Genomic DNA, 14,654 nt, shown 5'->3' on the forward strand with positions numbered 1-14,654 from the left:
TACTGGTGTTCACCACTATAAAGCACTCATGATCCTGACTGAACACGTGAATGGTCTGAACTGCCTTCCTCAGGAAAGTGAAACTCTGAAACTGCTTTCCTCCTTGCCATCTATACCCTCGAGCAGAGTATCTTTCTTCAAAATCCAAAGGCATAGCTTAAGGTTCATTTTTCATTTAGATGCAAGGAAGACTCTGATTTCCCAATTCAAGTAACCCACATTAATGTGTGAATGACCAATGGCTGCTACTGTTGCTTTTTAATAGAGGAAGTGTCTCTGACAGAAGAGAAAAGAACAGCTGCTTGACATCTCATCTTTCAGGACACTTAACCCGTGTTCTCTTGGGTCATTTCAGCAATGATGGTCTGAATGGTCTTGTCATCTTGTTACTATGTTTACTGGAGAGTGGGGATAGATGGACCAATATTATCAGTCCCTGTTTCTGTAAGATAGGGAAACAGGTGTGCACAAGCCACCCTGGGCACCATTCTTTTGACTGCGCTTGTCATAGCCGGTAATCACCCTTTCTCTTAAAGAAAGCCTTTAGCCCAAGGACCACATTCTCATCCTCATCTTCAGCTAGGGGTCATCATCTGTTCCTTTCTCAGGACCCTCCCCAGCCTTTGACTTTTCTTACCTACTGTCTGTTGAAGCTGCAGTCCCAGGCTCAAAATTAGTAGGAGGAACATGCTCTGTACCGGATCTGAAACAGACAATTGAAAGTCTCAGAGCCTTCAGCAGTTTTACTGGATCTCATGATCTGGTCATTTGCTCACTCCTGAAAACAATGAAATGACTGGTAAACAAATCTTTGGGGAGGCAGCAGACCATAGTAGAGTAGAGCTAGGAAGAAAAGTTAAAGGCTGATTGCCTAGAGGAGATGAGAGATAGGGTAAGAAGAAGTGAGGCACTCTGTCGATCCAAATTAGAAGCCCTTCTTCCTTTTCTTGCAACCTTTTCTGAGTATGAACCAGTCCTCGTGACTGATAACCACAAAAGCTGGTTATCTGCACCTCTTTGTTTCTTCCATAGTTTCAGTGTAGGCCTTTGAAAATCAGTCTTGTTCATCAAATGGATACTGTACACCATCATTTCCAGCTGGACTGCAACTCTGGGAACAGAGCTAGATACTCTATAAATATTTGCTAGTTGACTGAGCAGGTAAAGTTGTCAAAGCTCACAAACTTTCCCACTTAAGGACTTCTCACAGCTAAAGTAAAAGAGACAGGGTATAACACTGTCAACTTCTTTGTCTTCAAAGAGGCTTTTAAATTTTATTGGCCTTGGAAGCATTTCTTCAAGGGGAATTAATCAGACAGCGCCATACATCTGAATCAGGTAAAAGCAGAGCTGCTCCGTGTACAATGGAAAGCCAGTGAAGGATTTGGATCAGGAGAATGACATGACCTCATTTACATTTTTAAAAGAAGACTTAGTTTTGGTGTAGACAATAGACTACTGTTGTAAAGGAGAGTGGGACGGGCAAGATTGGAAGCAGAACGATCAGTAAGGAATTTTTTTGCAGAGATGATGATAGTTTAGACCAGAGTAGTGGGGCCAGTGGAGATGAGAGGTGGTCTGTTGAAGGTTTTTTCCATTTATACATTTAAAACATTTATTGAACTTTAAAAATTTGCCCTTTAAATTATTAAAATTTTAACAGCTTTATTGGAGTATAATTGACATACCATACAATAGAGGATTATGTGTGTGTATACATATATATTTAAGACACAGATGATTCAGTGGTATAGCTCAGTGGTTTTTAGTATATTCTACAGAACTGTGCAACCCATACTACTATCCAATTCTGGATTATTCTCATCACTCCAAAAAGGAACCCCATGCCCATTAGCTGAAACACCCCAATTCTTCTTCCCTCTTCCTCCAGTCCCTGGCAACCACTAACCTTCTTTCTGTCTCTATAAACTTGCTTATTCTGGTTATTTCATATAAATAGAATCATACAATATGTGGTCTTTTGTGTCTAGCTTCTTTCACTGAGCATATTATTTTCAAGACTCCTCTGTGTTGTAATGCATTACCAGTCTTCATTCCTTTTTATGACAAGCTGATGGCATCACCAACTCGATGGATGTGAGTTTGAGTGAACTCCGGGAGTTGGTGATGGACAAGGAGGCCTGGCATGCTGTGATTCATGGGGTCGCAAGGAGTCGGACACGACTGAGTGACTGAACTGAACTGAACTGAGCGCTGAAGAACTGATGTTTTTGAACTGTAGTGCTGGAGAAAACTCTTGAGAGTCCCTTGGACTGCAAGGAGATCCAACCAGTCCATTCTAAAGGAGATCAGTCCTGGGTGTTCATTGGAAGGACTGATGTTGAAGCTGAAACTCCAATACTTTGGCCACCTGATGTGAAGAACTGAGTCATTTGAAAAGACCCTGATGCTGGGAAAGATTGAGGGCAGGAGGAGAAGGAGATGACAGAGGATGAGATGGTTGGGTGGCATCACCGACTCAACGGACATGAACTTGGGTGGGCTCTGGGAGTTGGTGATGGACAGGGAGGCCTGGCGTGCTGCAGTTCATGGGGTTGCAAGGAGTTGGACACGACCGAGTGACTGAACTGAACTGAACTGATTATTCTATCGGTGTGTATTCACACCACATCTTTCTTATCCACTCAACAGTTGATAGATATTTGAGTTGTTTCCATTTGTTGGCTATAATGCTGCTATGAACATTCATTTACAAGTTTTTGTATAGATATGTTTCTGAATCACTTGAGTGTACATATAGGAGTGGAACTGCTTGGTTAAATGGTAACTCTGTATTTAACTTTCCCAGAAACTGTCAAACTGTTTATCAAATATATGATTTGCAATGGCTCTTTCCCATCCTGTGATCGTCTTTTCAGTTTCTTGATGGAGTTCTTCGAAGCACAGATGTTTTAATTTAATTGTAACGTACAAATTAATTTTGATGAAGGCTAGTTTTGTCTAAAACTTTCTCTTTTAATTGCTTGTTCTTTAGGTGTCATCTCTAAGAAATCATTGCCTAACCCAGGGTCACAAAGATTTACATCTATGTTTCCTTCTGAGAATTTTTCACAGCTTTAGTTCTTTTATTTACATCTTTAACCCAGTTTGAGTTAATTTTTGTCAATGGTGTGAGGTAAGATTTCACTCATTCATTTGCACGTAGACATCCAATTATCTCTGCACAATTTGTTTAAAACAGTATTCTTTTTCCATTGAATTGTCATAGCACCCTCACCAAAAATCAACTGACCTTAAATGCATGGGCTTAGCTTGAAATCTCAATTCTATTCCATTGATATAAATGTCTGTTTTATGTTTGTACCACAGATTGCTCATTATGTGGTAGCTTTACAGTAAGTTTTGAAATCGGGAAATGTGAATCTTCAAACTTGCTTTTCTTTTTTTAAGACTTTACTTTTATTATTATTTGATGTGTGGCTATTCTTGCTCTCTTGCATTTCCATGTGAATTTTAGGAAAAACTTGTCCATTTCCACACAAGAAAGCAGCTGGAATTTTGACAGGGATTGCACTAAATCTGTAGGTCTATTGGGGAATACAGCCATTTTTATAACATTAAGTCTTCTAATCCATGAATGCAGCATGTTTTTCCATTTATTTAAGTATTCTATATTTTTAAAGAAGATTTGATGGGAATTGCTGACAGGTTGTAAATATAGTTTAACAAAAGTAAATAAATCTAGGAAAATTTCTAGGTTTGGGGCTTGAGTCATTAGGAATGGAGATACCTATTAAAAAGCAGAAAACTAAGAAAGAAGCAGATTTGAGAGCAGAAATCAAGAACTGTATTTGGAATATCTTTGGTTTGAAATGACTATTAGACTCCAAGTAAAGATGTTTAGTAGGCAGGCGGACAACTGGTGGTCCAAAGTTTAGGACAGAGATACACATTTGGACAGAGATACACATTTGGGAGTCATTAATGCCTAAGTGTTACTTAAAGCCATAGTGCTGCATGGTGTCTCCTAAAGAGAGAGAGAGAGAAGGGACACTGTCAAAGGACTGAGATATGGGGCATTCCAACATTTATGGGTCTTTGAGGGGAATACTAACAAAGCGAACTGGGAGAATGGGTATAAAGGCAAATTAAGCATCTCTTATTTTCTATATTCTGATGCTTTCACATCTGGAGTCTTGTTGACTCTAGAAGGACTGCCTCCTCAGGATTAGCCAATTCCTAGAGAGAGTAAACAACTTACCTATTTCATATGCAAATCAACCTATCCAGAGCCCTACCTCTAATCACCTCCTTTTGGGGCTTTCACACTCTGGGCCACTTTATATGTATCTGCTCTGATCACCCTAGGGCCAAATAACAGATTATTCAAACTAGCCCAATTCCTTCCTATGGAAACCACAGTGAGGGCTCCTGCCCACTTTGCCCCCCTCTCCTTCTACCTCCTGTGCAACACTGGTATTTGCCTGTATGTCCCTCTGTGGTGTGGCATGCCCCTTTTCTCTTGGCATCTGTGACTATAACAAACTATTTTTTCAATTACAGTCACCTGATCTGTTGGCTTCACCATTAGTAAATAATAATAAAATAACAGATAAAATAATGAACAAAAATTAAAAAAAAAATAATAATAAAACCTAGAGTTTAAAACATAGAAGGAGGGAGTTATCAGTTGAGCCAAATGCTCCTGAGCACTGGATTTAGTAGTATGAAGGTCACGGATGACCCGGGTAAGCACAGTATCAGTAGACTTCATACAGATAAAAATAGGAAGTAAGGAAGTGGAGGCAACAGAATACGGGCAACTTTTTAGAGAACAGTGCTATAAAAAGGGGAAGAGATATGAGGCAGTAGCTAGAAGGGAATGCAAGGTCCACAGGGGTCTGTATTCTTGTTTTTAATTTAGGGAGGGAGATATTACAGCAGGTAACAACTGGGTATGATAGTCATACCATACGCATATAGTCATACTATAGGAAAGCGGAGCGCTGAAGAATTGATGCTTTTGAACTGTGGTATTAGAGAAGACTCTTGAGAGTCCCTTGGACTGCAAGAAGATCCAACCAGTCCATCCTAAAGAAAATTAGTCCTGAATATTCATTGGAAGGACTGATGCTGAAGCTCCAATACTTTGACCACCTGATGTGAAGAACTGACTCATTGGAAAAGACCCTGATACTGGGAAAGATTGAAGGCTGGAGGAGAAGGGGATGACAGAGGATGAGGTGATTGGATGGCATCACCGACTCAATGGACATGAGTTTGAGTAAACTCTGGGAGTTGGGGATGGACAGGGAGGCCTGGCATGGTGCAGTCCATGGGGTCGTAAAGAGTCGGACATGACTGAGCAACTGAACTGAACAACTGGGAACAAAATCTAGTGCTTTCCAGCAAGAAATGCTCAAGACACACCTTTGCTGGACTTGAAAACTCTCTTCCTTATTGTAAATGCAAATATATCCAGAAAAGATATCATTTTAAGCTGCATCTGTAGCCTAGCACTTTCTGAGCATTTTTGTTTCTAGAATACAAAAGGATAGCATGTAGCATATAGTTCTGGCGACAGAAAGGACTCCGGATTCACCCAATACTGGTTCTAACTTCCCCTTCTTCCCTCCCCATCCAAGGGGACTTTCCTTGCACACTGCTTCCTTGAGCCAACTAAGAGAGAGTCACTGTCATAAAGGTACTTTCCAACCAGAAGTCTTTCATCTAAGGATAATGTGCCCCATGCAATGATTAAGAGTTCAGGTTCTAATGTCAGGAACATCCTGAGTTCAAATTCTGAGTCTACCAATTATTAGCCTCTTTCCTGGTGGCTCAGATGGTAAAGAATCTGCCTGCAATGCAGGAGACGCAGGATCAATACCTGGGTTGGGAAGATCCTCTGGAGAAGGGAATGACTACCCACTTCATTATTCTTGCCTGGAGAATTCCTTGGACAGAGGAGCCTGGCAGGCTATAGTCCATGGGATCACAAAGAGTCAGACATAACTGAGTGACTAACACTTTCACTTTCAAGACCTTAGATAGTTTATAAAAACTTCTGTATTCCATTTCCATAAAGAGTCAGTAATAATAACTCTTACTTCAAGCCAGAACCCTGGGAGGTCATCTTAAACCTACTCATCTCTCATCTTACACATTCAGTCCATCCCTCAGTCCTATTAATTCTACTTCCTGGATACTTCCTGATGATGCCTCTTCTTCCCACAGCCCTACTATCACCTTAATTCAGCTTCACATCATTTTTCCTTACACCACAGCATAGCCTCCTCATGCCATTTTTACCTTCTAGTCTTGCTTCCTTCTGTTCCATCCTTCTCTAGTGGTCACAAATCTTGGAGTCATCCTTGATTCCTATGTTTTCTCACCTACATCTGATTCATGAATAAATGCTATAAGCCGTTATTTAAAATATATCCAGAATCTGACCACATCTCACTGCCTCTATTAATGTATCAATCTCAGCCATCACTGTCTCTCATGGTGATTCTAACTTTGGCTTCCTACAGGTGATTCTCAACACAGGAACCAGAGCGAGTCTTTAAAAATATGAGTTGAATCATGTCTGCTCAAAACATTTTGGTGGCTCAATATTTCACTGAGAATAAAATCATAAGTCCTTCCAATAACCCAAATAAGAGAGGCCTCTGTGTTAAGCCCCTCCTGCCATGCTTTAGAAAACCCTATTGTGGCCATGCCCCTTCTGCAGTGTGGGGTGTTTGCTGGGCTGAGAGGTATTATCTGGAGCCCTTGACCTTACCGCATGACCCATTACAATCTGTGTCTTTGGGATGCTAGACTTCCCTGACCAAATGGCCCTGAGCCCACTTCCAGCCTGTGCAATACCTTCCTCACACCCACCCCTTTAAGAGTGGATCTTGCTGCCAGTGTGCCTATCCCCGCCCTTGGATGTTTTCTTTGCTCTTTCTAGTGAGACTGCCTTATATAAAATTGCAACAGCACCACCTTCCCCCGTCCCCAGCATTTCCAATTTTCCTTGTCTGTCTCTCTTTCCCAAAACTTTTGTTACCATTGAATTTACCATATAATGTACCTGTTTTATTGTATTATTAATATTACCTGCTGTCTTCCATTATAATATAATCACTCAAAGGGCAGGGATCTTTGTCTGTTTGCTTACTGCTATGCCTTCAGCCCTAAGCACAGTCTGGCAATAAGGAGGCACTCAGTTCATATCTATTGGATTAACCATCCCTTTACCTAGCAGGCAGAACAATCTCTTGAAAACTGAATAATCAAACCTAAACCATGTCACTCCTGCTTAAAAGACTTCAACAACTCCCACTGTTTACAAGGTGATGTCTTCAAGGCTAGAACAGGAGCTCTTTGTACAGTCATCCCCTGGTATCTTGCAGGGTATTGGTTCCAGGATTGTCTGCAGATACCAAAATCCAGGGATACTCAAGTCCATTATGTAAAGTGGCATAGCATAGCTGGCCATATACATAGGGTTGTAGAGCCCTTTGGATGAAAAAGGTGGACTGCACTTGATTTGGTCCTTACAACTGTGTGCTGAACAGACAAGTGAATGAGTGTTTGTATGCACAGCAATTTAGCATCATACTCAGGAATCTTAGTCTCAGTTCAGTTCAGTCGCTCAGTCGTGTCCGACTCTTTGCGACCCCATGAATCGCAGCACGCCAGGCCTCCCTGTCCATCACCATCTCCCGGAGTTCACTCAAATTCACGTCCATCAAGTCGGTGATGCCATCCAGCCATCTCATCCTCTACAGACTCCCAATTGACACAATTCTATCAGAGAAACAGAAACTATATAGCGGCTGTTTATTTTGGCTGCACACAAGAACTTTTTATCAAACAGAGCCACTCATGCATGGGGAGGCCTCATTCCTGGAATTCTTTAAGCACAGGGTACATGCTGAAACAAAGGTTTCCACAAGAGGTAGAAAGTGATCCCTTTTTAACAGTAAGATTATTGACAAGATTATCTCCCAGAAGAATGCTTCCACAGGTATCTCAAGCCCCTCACCAACCTCCCTCAAAACACAGCAATCTGGATAAGACTTCTGCCTCCTGGGCTCCTTAGGAGAACCACATTTTCCGAAAAAAAAAGTGGATTCTTAAAGCATTTAATGTTAGGGAAGTATGAATTCTTTCATACTCAGTCAGGCAGGGCCTGGAAGAATTTATCTGGAGAGTTTATAGGGTGTATTGCCTAAATCAATTAACTTGATGCATCATTTACAGAGTGCCGATGGGTGAGGTACTTCTTCAGCCAAATGAGCGTTGTGATGACTCTTCTCCACAATGCAATGAACATGTTCAAACAACCACAGCCTTCTCTAGCTTTCTCTTTTAAAACTCACCTTTGTTTTGGATATAACTATTTTCCTATGCCTTGCCTATGCCCGGTCAGTTGTTCATTTCATCTTAATTATATATCCCTTATGGACGGATTTGGTTTTGCTAGTCTTTCCATCAAGCAGAGGAAGATTATAGCTATCCTTGTATCAGGCAGGATGAAGTGAAGTGAAGTGAAGTCGCTCAGTTGTGTCAGACTCTTTGCGACCCCATGGACTGTAGCCTATCAGGCTCCTCCGTCCATGGGATTTTCCAGGCAAGAGTACTGGAGTGGATTGCCATTTCCTTCTCCAGGAGATCTTCCCAACCCAGGAATCAAACCTGGGTCTCCAGCATTGCAGGCAGACGCTTTAACGTCTGAGCCACCAGGGAAGCCCTTAATGAAAGAAAGGAATGTCTTAAAACTCAGAATGGCACCAGGCCCCTCACCCATAATAAATACTTTGGAATGTGAGTGGAAAAAATAGTTTTTAATCAAGTAATCAGTTTAGCTGAATTTCTTAATTTCTGGATAATTCTTAATGAAGTTCTGAGTAGTTCTTGATAATTCTGCCTGTGAGCATGTCGTAGTAGTTGAGGGCAAGGCAAGTAGTTGAGGGAAGTATGAACTCTTTCATACTCAGTCAGGCAGGGCCTGAAAGAATGACCTAAAATGGAACAAAATGGCATAGGATAAGCTTTGAGAAATTTTCTTGTGGCTCCAAGAGGAGTCAAGAAAGGCCCTCTTGGTCAGGAGATAATCAAGCTTGAGAGTGAGAAGAAATGAAAGCTACCATTTTTAGATTTGTGAAAGGTCCTGCTCAAATTGCTGTCCTCTTTCTGTTGTCACCCAGGCCACTAGAGAAGCTGCTGCTATTGGTGGCATGGTGGAAGGTTTAGGAGACAGGAGATCCGGTCTTTGTCTCTGCTGCCTTAGGAACTTATTCTCCACTTTCTACAAAAGAAGGGTGAACTAGGTGATTTCCACAGTCCCTTCCATGTGCCATCTATGCAGCTAACAACCAATCTCAACTATTTTGTTTCACCATGTTAGGTAATCCTCAAGTGTGCAACATACCAAGATTTTTGATGAACCATGAAAACTTTAATACTTTTAGGTATTAATGTGTGATTCCATTTCTAACTACCAAAAGTACTATTGGCATATCAGTAACATTTGATCACTAGTGAAAGTTACAATAAGTAAGATTGGCCTTATTCCAGCTAAAGTCTTTCACTCCTTTCCTCTAAAAGGCATTTAAGAAAGAGAGTTAAGATGATATCATAGAGATAATTGATACATTTTAACTTATAAATGTGTATTTATATGAATGTGTGTGAGGGTTCACTCGTGTCTGAGTCTTTCCAACCCCATGGACTATAGTCCACCAGGTTCCTTTGTCTATAAGATTATCCCAGCAAGAATATTGGAGTGAGTTGCCACTTCCTCCTTCAGGGGCTCTTCCCAACTAAGGGATCTAACTCATGTCTCCTGCGGCTCCTGCACTGGCAGGTAGATTCTTTACCACTGAGTCACATGGGAAGCCAATATGAATGTGTTCAGTTCAGTTCAGTCGCTCATTTGTGTCCAACTCTTTGTGACTCCATGAATTGCAGCACGCCAGGCCTCCCTGTCCATCACCAACTCCCGGAGTTCACTCAGACTCACGTCCATCGAGTCAGTGATGCCATCCAGCCATCTCATCCTCTGTCGTCCCCTTCTCCTCCTGCCCCTAATCCCTGCCAGGATCAGAGTCTTTTCCAATGAGTCAACTCTTTGCATGAGGTGGCCAAAGTACTGGAGTTTCAGCTTTAGCATCATTCTTTCCAAAGAACACCCAGGACTGATCTCCTTTAGAATGGACTGGTTGGATCTCCTTGCAGTCCGAGGGACTCTTAAGAATCTTCTCCAACACCATAGTACAAAAGCATCAATTCTTCGGCACTCAGCTTTCTTCACAGTCCAACTCTCACATCCATACACAACTAATGGAAAAACCATAGCCTTGACTAGATGAACTTTTGTTGACAAAGTAATGTCTCTGCTTTTGAATATGCTATCTAGGTTGGTCATAACTTTCCTTCCAAGGAGTAAGCGTCTTTTCATTTTATGGTTGCAATCATGATCTGCAGTGATTTTGGAACCCCCCAAAATAAAGTCTGACACTGTTTCCACTCTTTCCCCATCTATTTCCCATGAAGAGATGGAACCAGATGCCATGATCTTAGTTTTCTGAATGTTGAGCTTTAAGCCAACTTTTTCACTCTCCTCTTTCACTTTCATCATATGAATGTGTACATAGACATAAAGTTGAACTTTTGATCTGAGACCCAGGTAGACTATCTGTAGACTTAAGACACAATTCTAATGAATTTAGCTTAGCAGTTCAAATTTAACTTAAATTCAAATTGAATCTCAACTTTTTAATCAATAAATAGTAAGCTCCCATTTTTTCAAGTTTTTATAATAGACTGTGAGAATCAATAGAAGGATTCACCTAAGAAAGCATCCCTACATTTAAAGACATTATAACACAGTCAGAAGGTTAAAACTTGTACACATTAAAAATAATAAGTGGCATAGAATATTTTGCATGAAGATGAAAAAACCCTGGAAGCTGACTGGTAGTGATGGGATTTGAAGTGAGTCTTTGAAGCACTGATAGGAATTGGAGAGCTGAAACAACTCTTAAGGGCACTGCAGACGGCCCAGGAACAAACACGTAGGGCATGTTGAGGAAGACAATGAAGAGCATAACCTGGCTGGAAATATAATTTGAGAATGTTAAGAGCTTAATACCAGGTAGAGCTGCCAAGAAAGACAGTGACAGTCACTCAAACACTGAGTGACAATAACAAAGAAGTTTGGAAAGATTAAATCTAAGTTTTGTTTTTTTTTTTCCCTTTAGTATATAATGGTGGAAAAGTGGAATTAGAGGCCAGCTACTTGATTAGGGGTTCACAGTATTCATCCAGAAGTTTGGTAAAGCCCCATATTTAGGGTCAAAAAAAAAAAAAAAAAAAAAGGAAGAAAGGGAAAGGAAGGAGAAATTTATTATAAGACAACTGATGGGAAAATTGACAAAACAATTGACAAGTGATCAGCCACATGGGAAAGAAAGAGAAGCAACAAGTTGATTGTGATTTTTGAGGCCAGACTGTCAAGACAATATTGATGTTATTGGGGGTGGGGAACAAATATAAGACCAAGAACTGATTTTTAAAGGGAAGATGATGGGTTGAGTTTGAGTCAAGAAGTAATGCAAGGCAGTCAAGAAAACTGTAGGTCTAAAGTTTGGGACACTATTTGAGACTAGAGATAAAAAGTTAATTCTGATAAAAATGTAAGATGATACTAAGGAATAAATTAACTCTCTGAGAGGGAGAGTATAAAAAAAAGAGATTAGAAAGGAAAAGTCTGAACTCTGAGGAACGCTCCAAAATTTGGAGAGTAGGAGTAAGAGACCAGAGAAGAAGGCAGAGAAGAAATGATCTAAGAGTGAGAAGCTTCATTATCACAATATCTCAGAGCCATGGGAGGAAAATCCCAAGAAGCAGAAGGGGCTGATAATAGAAAGATCAGGAGAGTAAGAACTGGGAATCAGTCCCAGGGGTATTGGAAAAGGCTGGAGAGCACCGAGGTGACTGGGGCTGGATAAACTTTCAGATTCCTCCATCTATCCTAGAATTCTGCGAGTTGATTTGAAAATTAGGGGAACACAACCTGAGGAAGCCCCATTGCAGAAGACCCAGGATGGGATATGAGGAGGCCAGGATGCAGTTGCCTCATTACAGGGTAACCCAAGTATGACACGGTTAATGCTGGTGGCATATTTGGATGTTGCCATGTGGAATAAAAATGACACACAACAACCTAAGGATCGCTGTCCAGTGCATCTTAAAGCAAGTCAATCTGAGGTGTAACTCCTAATACTGTCCCTGAGGAATCTGCTTCACTTCCATCAGTCCCATTGCCTGCTATATTTTATGCAAACATCCCACATCTGATGATTTACCTGCCATTTCATCAAATCAACTAATTCAACAACTGAACAAGCACTCAGTGAGAACCTATGCATATACACTATGATAGGCACTCAGGATTCAGAGGACCTAAAAGGTGTGTCTTACCCTACAAGGAGCTGAAGTTTAATGGAAAGGTTCACAGACAGAAGAAATCTGAAAAGACACCTTGAACAGAAAGCAAGGAAGATACGTTGATAGTGAGAGTTCAGGTAATGAAGGCAAATAGACCAGTTGAGTGGCAACAGATACAGTTCATCTATTCATAAACTCTTAGACTTCAAAGGGAGCTTAAAGAACATCCAGGTCAACTGGCATTTAACTCCTGCTACAACTGTCTGAGGGCTTCCCAGGTGGTGTTAGTGGTAAAGAACCTGCCTGCCAATCCAGGAGACGTAAGAGCCATAGGTTTGATCCCTGGTTCAGAAGCTCCCCTGGAAGAGGGCATAGCAACCTACTCCAGTGTTCTTGCCTGGAGAATCCCATGCATAAGGAAGCCTGGCAGGCCACAGTCCATGCGGTTACAAAGAGTTGGACATGACTGAAACAACCTGCCACACATGCACAACTATCTGATTACTGCTCACAGTGAATATTCTTACTGTGCATTTTACCAATGTATGTCATTCATTTCCTTCCACAGGACCACAGAATTTCAGGGTTAGAAGACCTTAAAGTGAAAGTGAGAGTGAAGCCGTTCAGTCTTGTCCGACTCTTTGTGACCCCGTGGACTGTAGCCCACCAGGCTCCTCTGTCCATGGGATTCTCCAGGCAAGAATACTGGAGTGGGTTGCCATTTCCTTCTCCAGGGGATCTTCCCAACCCAGGGATCAAACCTGGGTCTCCTGCATTGCAGGCAGATGCTTTACCCTCTGAGCCACCAGGGAAGCCCTTATCTATAGGTAATTTCATTCAAGTTTCACCTCCTCACTTCAACCATTTCTCACATGAGTTCCTTATCATCTCTATTCTATTTTGTACACATGGGTAGTGACCAGTAGTGGTTTTCCTTCATTTTGCTAAACTTTCTTTTATCATTTTATGTAGAATAGAAGCCCTTTAGTAGGCCCAAGTCACACTTTTGTTAAATAATGGTTGTTTATAAGTTAATGCGCATGGTTGGTTTTTTTGCCGTGTCCCTCAGCATGTTGGCTCTTACTTCCCTGACCAGGAATCAAACCTGCAACCCCTGCATTGGAAGCTAGGAGTCTTAACCAGTGGATCGCCAGGGAAGTCCTGGTTTGTTTGTTTGTTTTAAACAACTGATTTTTAGAACATATCTTGTAAACACAGGCTACTGTGGAATGTTGACTGCCTGCCAAAGGGTTAATCACAAACAGATGTTGGATGTAAAAAACCAAATTTTTAAGTTCCATTAACTTTCCAAAATTCTAAGTGGAGTGACAATTTCAGGAATATTTCAATTTTTTCCATTCACATTTATTTTGTGCAGAAAACAAAAACAAAAACAACAACTCACCTTTTAAAACTGCTCAGCAAGAATAATAAGCATAGGACCAACAAGAGAAATCCTACTGTTTTGAGGACAGGTGGAAATTAGCTTGTTTATGCCCCTGAACACAATTTCTGAGGCAGTTTCTCACATCTCCAATGGTGTGGAGAGAAAATGTGCCTGCACTTACCCGACTGTGGCAGCCTCATCATGGTCCGCAACACCAACTCACAAAATGAGACAATCACAGCCCATTTGATACTCCCATCAGGCCTTGGTGAGGCTCCTCAGGCAAAGACTCAAAAAGAAAATAAAACAACAAACAGTAGCTGTTTGTCAGTCCTCACAGAAGCCAACAAAACAAACAGCCAAAATGAAAATAAAACCTAGGTTGCTGCCTGGGTTCTTTCTAGCTGGCAGAGGGACAGCTAGAAAGGAGATGGCGGCTGACAGAAAAATATGGAGATAAGGTACATTAAGCAAGAGGAGAAAAGATATCATCCCCATCCAGCTCAGGCTTTCTCTTAACATGAGGACAATTCAAACCAAAACTGATTCTAAGGAACTGATTACAGCCCAGCCTACTGGGAGGTTTTTGTTTCACTTTCAGCATTGCACATTCTAGCTACGCACCAAGAAGTTTGCATAGATATTATCTGTTTTCTTAGGCTGCTGTAACAAATCACTACAACCTGAGTGGCTTAAAACCACAGACAGTGTATCTACATTTCTCTCACAATTTCTGAGGCTAGAAGTCAGAGGTCAAGGTGTCACATGGCCATACTCCTGCTGAAGGCTCCAGGGAAGAATGCTTCCTTGCCTCTTCCTACCTTCTGGGGACTCCTGTCAAACCTTGGCATTCCTTGGCTGC

The 14,654-nt window shown here is 41.3% G+C and overlaps 1 protein-coding gene across 7 annotated transcripts in view; it reads right to left on the bottom strand.

The window, feature by feature from the left end:
- Positions 1 to 14,339, bottom strand: part of PDCD1LG2 (programmed cell death 1 ligand 2) — a 119,390-nt gene extending 105,051 nt beyond the window's left edge. For 2 of the 7 annotated variants that reach the window (XM_070794220.1, XM_070794219.1), the window contains exons 1-2: positions 13,974 to 14,337; positions 638 to 703 (exon numbers count right to left, since the gene is read on the bottom strand). In XM_070794220.1, the coding sequence (XP_070650321.1) occupies positions 638 to 703; positions 13,974 to 13,995 (88 nt within the window). In that variant the 5' untranslated portion in view covers positions 13,996 to 14,337. Of the gene's footprint in view, positions 1 to 637; positions 704 to 13,973 lie in introns of all 7 variants that reach the window. The other 5 variants (XM_070794223.1, XM_019965987.2, XM_070794221.1 and 2 more) reach the window with 3 other exon arrangements.
- Positions 14,340 to 14,654: the final 315 nt, after the last annotated feature.

Source organism: Bos indicus, chromosome 8 (assembly GCF_029378745.1).
Source record: "Bos indicus isolate NIAB-ARS_2022 breed Sahiwal x Tharparkar chromosome 8, NIAB-ARS_B.indTharparkar_mat_pri_1.0, whole genome shotgun sequence".
Classification (NCBI taxonomy): domain Eukaryota; kingdom Metazoa; phylum Chordata; class Mammalia; order Artiodactyla; family Bovidae; genus Bos; species Bos indicus.